This window comes from Silurus meridionalis, chromosome 6 (assembly GCF_014805685.1).
Source record: "Silurus meridionalis isolate SWU-2019-XX chromosome 6, ASM1480568v1, whole genome shotgun sequence".
NCBI lineage: Eukaryota > Metazoa > Chordata > Actinopteri > Siluriformes > Siluridae > Silurus > Silurus meridionalis.
Window position 1 is genome coordinate 31,054,485 of NC_060889.1, and position 10,571 is coordinate 31,065,055.

Genomic DNA, 10,571 nt, shown 5'->3' on the forward strand with positions numbered 1-10,571 from the left:
TTACTGTATGGACTGGATGGACAGAATGCTAGTATAACCCATGTTAAAAAGGCAGAAGAAGATCTCTGGCTCTGGAAGCGAGGAGTCTGAACACACAAAGCATCACATCTCGCTGCATACAGAACCTTCAGGTGCAGAACATTCAGAGACCCAATGCTGACCCCTGTGGACCACCTAAAGCTCCTGCAATAGATATGTGAGCAGCAGAACTGGAGCATGGAGTAATGGAAGAAGGAGTGTGTGTAGGGGGGTGGAGTAGATGGATAGAGATGCACCAGGATGGAATATAGGATGAAGGCTGTCATTGGCAGTGTGATGCAGTGATACCACCAAACAGTTGTTTCGTCTAATTAACTTAGAACTAACTTTTTACTTCGTTTTTTCTCGAACAGTTAGCTTTTCCTAGTTTGCGATCAGACCCAGAGCTACTTAACGTTACGCAGAACACTTAAAAAGATCGCAGCGTGAAACTTACTCAACACCAGAACGTGTTCAAACTACGGAACAACTTACTGTAATAAAAAAAAATTTTTAAAGAACAAATAAAGTTCCAAAAAATAATAATCAGACTGTATAATGTTTATAAACAGTGTACAGACTTCATACTGCGGCCTCTTATAACATGTTATTAAGTTACTAATAAACGCGTTGGCGTTGACATCAAACAAACATTTGGAATTACGAACGTGTGATGAGTCAGCATTTTTTTTTACTGGGCAACTTTAAAACCAGTTATAACCGTTCAAATAATGTCTTCGAAATGTACAATTTCTAGAATGATGTATCTGATGGTAATGGAGCTCAATTTGCAAGGAAAAAGTTTTACTGCATCGTTTTTTATTCTTAAAACCTTCAAAATAAACTCAGTGAGAGTTTTATAGCTAGCAGTAAGATTAAAGTCTCCACTGGATGGGGAGTTTTTGTGGCGTCTGCACTGTTCAAGGAATAGATAGCATCTGGGGGTCCTTTGTTTGATGAAGTGTGTGTGTGTGTGTGTGTGTGTGTGTGTGTGTGTGTGTGTGTGTGTGTGTGTGTGGTCCGTACGAGGAGAAACAACACCGTTCTCATGCATTACAGTGTAATTGGCTCTCAAACATGCAGCATCTCCGTGTCCTAGTTTTGGTGCTTTTCGTTTCCTGTTACTGCGGTAAGTCCGAGAACATGCGATTACACACTGAATTCAGCATCTTCCGGTCCTCATAATTATTATTTATTTTTAGTAAATGAGATATTTATGTGTCGTTTGTAAAATAGAAGTAAGATGTTATCAGGGGTCCAAGCACAGAGACTTGCACTGATTCTTCAGAGTTTGGAGGAACTTTCTTCTCCGTCTTTAGTTCTGTTTATTTGTGATGCACCTGAACAGTGGACATTGTCCCATACAAGCTTAATAGATCGTGAATGTAAATGTTAGCAAGTGGTCCCTATATGACATGTTTATCCTGATGATGACTTTGCTTTGGAGCTTCTCTCGTATCACTTTTAATATCTGAAAACCAGAGCGCATCTCTCAGACCTCTCCGTTCGTACAAACAGCGCAAAAGCCTGAATTTTTCTCCCAAAATCCTTCATTCATCTCTCAAAAGTAGGTATTTTTGTACATCTCATCGCCTTCGGAAGTCCTTTTGTCATCGTCACAGTGTCTCGGACGTTTCAGTGTTTCCTGGTGTAAACGACGGGGAATTGGATACGATCAATGCAAATGCACGAGGTTGAATTTCTTCTGTTTGATATCTATGAATTTTAGCAGCACAAATGATCAGACAGGATTCACACTTCTACTGTACGGTACTGACGATCGTTCGTTTCCTGGTTTTTCAGAAATTGTGATTCCGTGTTGTGTCGAAATGTTTTCACAAAATTTTCATCATGACCAAGGCATATTTCAGTGGAGATGAGGTTATCATCCAAAACTTTCCCGTTAAACAATAACTATAGTTTCTATATTTAATCTAAATGTTCAGATTAAATCGAGGTGTGTCCACCATTATGAGTGGGTCCTGGTTAATACCTCCTAAATCTAGAATCTAGTTCTGGAGGAATGTTGTCTCATTTTTACTGTGTACTGTGTACCACTGTGTATAGTAGAAATGACAATAAAAGCCACTTGACTTGATTTGACTTGACTTGAAGGTTCACGAGATTCACCTTTGACCTGTTTTAGAGGTCATTGAAGCAGATTTTGGCAACTGGTTTATGATTTATAATGAAATGATGCTGAGATGTTTTGGATGTTAAAACGATTCAGGTGAGAATCAGTATAATATATTTCGATCGTCATTAACATAAACACCCGATTATGAGGGAAACAGTAGACACTTGTACACAATCAGTTACATGAATGTACCAAAGCGTTCGCAATTTGTTCAACGCGACGAAAAATAGCTTTTTATGATTTGCACAAGCAGCACCGTTTCTAGGTATAGAAGGGCACAACCAGCTGGGGGCGTCAGTGAGCCGCCCTCTCCCATTTAAATGACTTACCTGTTTATCTGCTAAAGTTTATTATATAGTATTTTTTACATACTTGCATTCAGGCAATTTTGCAATGATTTTTAAATGTGTTCAACCTTTTTTATGGAAGGATGCGAATTTGTATGGTTTGGGGGAGGAGCATTGTGGTGGGAGGGCGGAGCCATTAACAAAAGCTGTTAATGCATGACTTAACTCTGCACATGATGGTGTAAATCTATGCTAATCCACATGCTCAACCAAAGGAGCTCACATGTTTTTAAAAAAAAACGTAAGACCCTCTCCGTTTCCACACTTTCCACAGGCGATATACCGTATATCATGACCAAGGCATATTTCAAAGAAGATGAAACTTGTCTGTTGAACCATGACTATAGTTTCTATATTTAATCTAAATGTTCAGATTAAATCAAGATGATGAGTGAGTCTTGGTTAAAAGCAGAGGTGGGAAGTAAAGAGTACAAATACTTCGTTACTGTACTTCAGGAGATTTTTCTGGTATCAGTATTTTACTCCACTATTTATTTTTCTAACTTTTTACTTCTACTCATTACATTGTTACACAAATATCTGTACTTTTTACTTCTTACATTTTCAAAACAGCCTCGTTACTTTAGTTTTAATCCACTGATTTGATGAAATATTATTTTATTTTCACTGCGCGCCGATTTCAGCCGAACAACTGATTTCCTGTTACTGCGCGTCTTTTTCACTCCGCTGCTGTATAAAGTCCTGACTCTCACTCTTTACGAAGAGAAGAATCAGCAGGCAGAAGACAGTAAGAAGTTTGGGGTTAATGTGGATGAGACAGAGGGAGTCAGTGATGAGAACATGACTGAAAACAGACACATTCCTGATCATCATCATCTTTTCTCTGCTTGTGTTCTATATGTGAATCTTCAGCCTGGATACATTCACTACAATTTGTTTTGTATTAATATATATATATATATATATATATATATATATATATATATATTTGGCTGTCAAAATTATAAAAAGGCGAAATTAAAACCTTCGGAAAAAAACACATTTATCCACGACATCCTTTCTTCTATCTTTTTATACCTTAGATATAAAATAAATAAATAAACTCTAGATAAAAATATTTTTATTCAGTAAACTTTTGTTTTATTTATGCGCCAAGTCTCAAATCAAACACCAAATCCGCCATGTTTTACACAATTTACGCTCTAGGTGGCTTTTTGTGGGTTTTTTCATCATAATGGCGACACAAACTACTTTTTACTTAAGTACATGTCAGAGCCAAGACTTCTTTACTTTCACTTGAGTAAAAAAGTTTAATCTGCACTTCAACTTTTACCAGATTATTTTAAAACATGAGTATCTGTACTTCTACTTAAGTAATAGATGTGTGTACTTTTGCATGCTTTAAAAAAAAAAATGTTAAAACGCATTGTTATTGCAAAATTGCCAGAATTCATGAATGTGAACAATATGCTGTATATTAAACTTAAGCACAAAAACAGGTAAGTCATTTAAATGGGAGAGGGTGGGGGTGGCAACGGGGCAGAAGGAACTCATTGGCGCCTCCAGCTGGTTGCACCCTAGGCGACCACCTAATAATGCCTAGAAACCGTGCTGCATTCATCCTTAGTTTCTGCCTGGTCCATGCAATAATCAACTCCACACCTCACTGAAACCTTTGAACTCATCAGATTGTCAGTCTTTCTGATCATATTCCGATTTCCAGCTTCCGGCGATTCCTTTGTCGTGAGTCAGTTTCCGTCTACGCTCACGGTGACTGAAGGAGAACAGGTCCGTATCACCTGCAGCTGGAACGTCAGCATCACAAACGTGAAGGTAAAATGGTATAAAGAAGGCCGCGAGGTTTCGTTTAACCGTATGGACAAACTCGTTCACACGGAGTCCGGCGAAAGCAACGCGACGTTCTTGATGAACGACGCCGATGAAAGAGACGCAGGCTTTTATACCTGTGAGGTGACACAAGACATCCCGAGGCTGTTGAAGAATAAGGGAGCAGGGACAAACGTCACGTATCAGCGAAACCCGGTTAGTTCGGTTTCTTTAATCGCTTTAAACATACACTATATAGCCAACAGCTAGACTTTAGTGTCTAGAGAGGTACAGTAAATATCTGTAAGTATGGTAAAGAAGCATAAGGAAATATTGTCTTCTATCATTTTAACCAGAGCCTGTTTCTACAACCGGAGCAGTTCCCACTCCCTCACCGAGTACTGAGAGTAAGTTTCATCTACAGTCGTGGTGTCTATAGTGCTATACTATAGTATTGTGGTGTCTATAGGGATCTAGGGTTATGTTTTAGCAGAGTTTCATCGCTTGCGCTTACCGAGGCGTAATGTAAGTGTGTGTAGTTTCTATAGTTCTATGATGTTCATATATTTGTATGGATAGAATTTTAGAGCCAGACTAACCCAGTTAACTGCGAGTCGAAGGAAAAGTGGGTGAGTACATGTTCATTTGATTTCCTTGTTGTTTCAAACAGAACCTTCTACTACCACTAAACCAGCTTCTACTGCCCCACCCAGTGTATTATGTAAGTGCTTATCGTTGATCGTGTACCATCGTGTCGTATATGTTTCTCGGTTCTCAGTGATTCGGTGCTGATGCCACATCCTCCATTACCCACATGCACTTCACACCCACATCCCTTCCTCCGTACTGAACATGGACTAACCTTTACCGGCTTGCAAACTACCACCTCTGTGTACTTTTCTGTTCACTGCACCATGCCCTTGTTGTTGCGTCACGTACCACTTTCATGCTTATCTCCTTCCTTGTCTGCTTTGATGCTAACTTCCTTTTGTTGGTTTTGTACTCATAATCTACTCAATGACAAAAGCTTTCCAGTTTCAGGGCCCTCTGAAGAAGTCTATAACAACGAACCCATCATTTTTGCAATCCGATGCGTTCCCTTCGTCACTTTGCTGCTAGCCGTGTGCATTCTTAGCAGGAAAGAGACGAATAAAGTTTCGAGAGCAGGTAAGTTTGTACCAAAAAACCCCATAAAAACTCTAACAAAGAAAGCAGATGAGTTAACAAAGTTATGCTAGCATCGCTTTAGCGTTAAAGCTCTCTTTTAGACCGATGGAGCTTGCTATAACCTGCTGGTGAAAGAAACTCAACCATATAATAGTGTCAGAGAGAAATTATTCAAGTAAAGCGAGATACAGTATGTCCCGCTGCTCTAGGAACATGACCTTGAAGTCTTCTTTTCGAACTGAATCGCAACAATGTCACAACGCCGAGCTAGGCGAAGTCCGCAGGAGACAAATCTGTCGAGTAGGGTGGGTGTGGAAGTGAGATCGTGTTGTTTCTTGTGGGGAGGAGGTCACAGGACAACGTCTTTTGGCACACTAAATTATGAATGCCGGTGCTCCATGCGAATGTGCGTGCAGCCTTGTGCTGCCATCTGTTGGCATGTTACAAAATCTTTTTAATACCACCTACAAGCTAAAATCTGTTCTGTTCTGTTCTATCATTTACACCAATTTGATAATTTGATTGTAAACATATTTAAACTTTGATCCTGGTGGACTACACATGATAATAAGATTTTTTCAGACACCTGACAACCTGCTGTGTGTTTATTAGGTCCACGAACTGCACAAACGCAAGAGGTCATCATGGAGGAGGAGGAGGAGGAGGAGGAGGAGGAGAATGAACCAAAAGAGCAACCAGCTGGACAGGAAAGAAAAGAAGACGAAAAGAATAAAGAACTAGGAGATGAAAGAAGTTTGGAAAATGAGATTGAAGTAATGGCGGAGGACAAGGATGTGAAAGAGATGACTGAACAAACAGGACATGGACGAGAATTGGAAGTGGTGAACGAGTTAACAGGATGAGAAAAAAAAAACGCAAATGGACAAGTGCAAACAAGACTTTGTGATTAGCAGATTGTTGTGAAATCGTACAATGTTCTGCAATAATAGAGCAGTTGAGGGTGAAGGGCCTTGCTCAGGGGCCCAGCAGAAGCAAGTCAAACTGAAGTTTCTAATCACAACCTTCTGATCAACATCTTAACCACTGATCTCCCACTGCTGGAATGCTAGAAAGAATGATTATTTAAAACCAAGACCCTCAATCTGAAGGAAAGCCAGAAACGAGGCATTAGAAAACAAAAGAAATGCACCCCAAAGAGGTCTCCTTTGCACCTGGTTGCAGTGTTACATAGTCCCCTTAAAGAGTCATCCATCCCAGTGCCCCAGCAACCCAAACTCCAGTGCAACACTCTTTAGAGACAGAGGTCTCGGGTTGAAAGCGCAGTGGTACCACTTTACTTTCAGCCTGGGGCTGTACCTGTATAGGGCCTCTTGAATGTTCCTTGCACCTTTATTGAAGTGGAATGGGGTAACTTGGTGGTTAAGATGTTGGCTTTCTGATAGTAGGGATGTTAGTTCAAATCCCTGCAAAACTAAGTTGCCCCTCTGGGTTCTTTAGCAGGAGTTGCTCAAGTTGTGTTAATAAAATAATTGTAAATTAAGTCTTGAACGTGTTGTTTGTCGTCTCACCTCCTTCTACCTTCTCTTGTCTTGATAACTCAATGGACACTGGACTTCTAATCAGAAGGTTACAAACCAGCACTTCCAATGTGCCACTGCTGAACACGGCCTTCATCCATCATCTGCTCAGCTGTAGAAAACGAGGGAAGTTAATTTTTTCTGTATAAATGCAGAAAATAAATGTGATGTAAATGTCTTCACTGCTGTATTAGTATCAGGTCAGTGTGCATCCAGTAGAACTTTTAAGTATGTGGAAGCCCAGTGGTTATGGCATTGCACTCTGGATCAGAAGTTCACAAGTTCAAATCCCAGCACCACCAAACTCATATTTAAATGTGCCTTTATCCAGAGCGACTTACAACTGAGTTGTTGAGGGTTAAGGGCCTTGATCAAGGGCCCAACAATGGGAGCTCAATGGTGGTGGGATTTGAATTCATGATCTTCTGTGCAGAAGTCCAACATCTGCTGGGCCAAGCTGCCACTGCTGGACCCTTGTGCATGGCTCTTAACCCTCAATTGCTCGAAAATAAGTCACTCTGGATAACAGTGTCTGGCAAATGCTGTGAATGTTTCTTTCTGTGTCTTTAGGATACAAATCTTAATTTTTGGTTGTACATAAAATAAATTCAAGGCTGAATTAACAGCTGTGTGTACTTAAACAGAATGGTTTCCACCATGTCTGACAAACAGGAACAAAAACTGTTTTGTGGTAAGCTGGAGGCCCAGGGTGTGAACAAGTGTAAGTTTTCATAATATCTATCGTTTAACTGGTCTGTGAGGTGTAAGAAGTGTTGCATGTGTGTGTGTTTGTGAGTGTGTGTGTGTGTGTATTTGATGGTTTGTGTCAGATAAAACCATAACCCTGTCTGATATCAGAGTGTGACTGGCTGTCGAACATGCAGCATCTCTTCGTTCTGCTTGGGGGCCTTTTTGTTTCCTGTGTTTTTGGTGAGTCTGAGAACGATACACAACGTGCGATACACAATATACCATAAGATCACCATCTGACATGGCTTCGATTATTTTCCTTGTAATTCGATTCTAAATGCATCGCGACCGTTGTTCATTTAGAAATAAATGAAAATGAAGTTTTTACGAGCTGGCCGAGAGACACAACAGCGATTAAACGAGTGTATACATAAATACATAGAAACAATCGAGCAGCTTCACTTATGGCTGAACTTAAAGTTCTATATAAGTGCCGTAAATTGGACCGGTGAAGGAGCACAGTGGTGGACCTGTTAGTCGCTCAACGTTCAACAGGGACGACAAATTAAATAACGTCCTCTACGAAGGTTATAATGTCCCGTGTCTACAGAAACGATGGACTGAAAACAGTTGTAACAAAACACATAGATTTATGAATAAAGCAGCAGCAGCGTGAGTTTAAGAGTGTCTGAAAAATGATCGACGCTCTATAATATATCACCATAGTCAAGTACGGGAAAGTGAAGATATGCAATACTTTCTGGTAAAAAAACAATTCTACTGAAATAAATGTAAAGATGAATATGATCAGTATGTGGCTGGAATGCCAACTGTTTATATTATATATTCGAAATTATATATCTAAATTCATCATAAGCAAAATTTACAATTAGATGATAATAGTCAGTCAAGAACTGAGTAAGAAAATCACTGGTCTATATTGGATTAATTTTATATAATTTTTATTATAATTATTATTATTATTATTATTATTATTATTATTATTATTATTATTATTATGATGTAATTACGTATCCTCCCAATTCTTGACATTATATTATATTATAAAGTATATGATGATAATAATAATTATGTATTAGTACTATCAGTAATACCACAATGTTTCTTTATAGCATTATATGTCATTTCAATTGTTTTATTTATTGTTCTTTTTTTCTTTTTATTTATTTATTTTGCTGGGGATGCAGTAATCCGACCGCAGTGAACTATGCGATGTGCCGTGGCTCGTTCTGAAAACCTAAAATATTTAAATGTTATGTATTCTAACGTATGCTAATTTAATTACATAAATTAAGGTTTTGTATATTTGATATATTTATATATAAAACTATTCATGGTTTGTTTTTTTTGTATTAAAATTAGTTTTTTTTGTTTTTTTTATTTTAGTATTTTCTTTTTTAAAACAAAATGAAATTATAACATTTTGTAAGCTAGACAATTATAATTTTTTTACTATATTATTTATATTTTGATTGTAATTATTATTATGATCATTTTGATATTTTTCTTTTATAAAGTGTTTTTGCTTCGCACTTGGGGCAGCTAGCTCTATATTTATTGGCACCCTTCATAATAATGAATTATAATAATTCATTATTTAATATTTCATCATCAATAAACATGACCCACTGTGGGCATTGTTTATTAAAGCTGATTAGGAACAGATTTATGTAGAAATCCTGATGTTGGCTTACATGAGTAACCTACACACAGCAGAATTGCCGGGGAATCTCACGGAAACACTGAAAATGGCTTTTATGAGTGAAATGTAGATGTATTTAATTAAGCATTTTTTTTAAATACAGGTAACACTTTTTAGCTGTAGTACACAGTTATGTAGGAGATTAGAGTCAGGTTCCTCTTAAGGTTTCTTCTTATGTCACCTCATGGAGCGCTTCTAAAATTGTGTTCCCTTTCCGGAACTCAGGCTGCATCACAATTCTTTGGGAACACTACTGCATTGTCCACGCTCTGAATGATGTGTGTAATTAGTCAAAATTGGACACGGGCTGTCACCGGCGGGGAGACGTCACGATCAGGAAGTATAAGTGAAGGGAGTGAAGCTGGCGCCAGCTTCTGTTTGTTCAATTTAATGTTGAATTGTTTGTCTATTGTTTGTAAAAAACTGCGCTCACATGCCAATGCGATCACACTGCTCCCAAGATCTCTTCCAATTAGAGTACTCGCGCTCCTCGCAGTTCTCGCCCCGCTCTTGCTAAGGCGTAGCAGCACGCCAGTTCCTGTGGTTCGCAAATGGACATTGCAGAGGGTTTTCCAGACGGGCTTGTCCCTTTCTCCAACCTCTCCTGCTCAACCCAGCACTCGCTTACAGGCTCGGAAGTCCGCTTTTCACCGGTTTCTTCCCCCTGCAACGAGAGCATTAGCTCCGCCTCTCTTCCTTTAAGGAGCTATGAAGTTGGGGCGGAGCACATTAGGCGCAGATTCTCTTCACATTTTGCTTGCATTTCTTTGCACATGCTTCGCTCCCGGAGAGCACTCCTCATAGTTCTTGTAAGCACTTTTAAAGGTTGTGACCCGTGCAGTAGCCAAGCTACATAACTTGGCCGGCCCATGAGCAGAAAGTCATTCCATCCAGTAAGCTGGATGAGTGCTTTCTGACACCGGTGTCACAACCTCCACATCTGGGTCTTCTGTTTGTTCCTGACCTGCACAATGAAGTGTCCAGGTCATGGACGAAGCTTTTTTAAAGACCTGTGGCATCGCTCCATACCTGTGTACTTTCTGTGTACTTTCTGCCCCATGATGTATAAGTACAGTGTTGAAAAGGGGCTGAAGGGACATTCCAAAAAGCTTCACCCATGACCTGGACACTTGCGAGCTATCTCTCCCCCAGGATCGCCTCCT

General features: G+C 39.3%; 1 protein-coding gene across 1 annotated transcript; it reads left to right on the forward strand.

Annotated features, from left to right (window-relative positions):
* The first annotated feature begins 5,081 nt into the window (after window positions 1-5,081).
* LOC124387967 lies at window positions 5,082-7,306 on the forward strand. The gene is made up of 2 exons (XM_046852587.1): window positions 5,082-5,457; window positions 6,070-7,306. The coding sequence occupies exons 1-2, from the start codon at window positions 5,082-5,084 to the stop codon at window positions 6,318-6,320; spliced, it is 627 nt and encodes a 208-aa protein (XP_046708543.1). The 3' UTR covers window positions 6,321-7,306.
* The last annotated feature ends 3,265 nt before the right edge of the window (window positions 7,307-10,571 follow it).

What these genes read in the sequence shown, in the direction of transcription:
- LOC124387967 (XM_046852587.1), top strand. Translation starts at nt 5,082, where the DNA reads ATGCCACATCCTCCATTACCCACATGCACTTCACACCCACATCCCTTC. An exon ending in GAATAAAGTTTCGAGAGCAG is followed by an intron (nt 5,458 to 6,069) that starts GTAAGTTTGTAC and finishes TGTGTTTATTAG; the next exon opens with GTCCACGAACTGCACAAACG.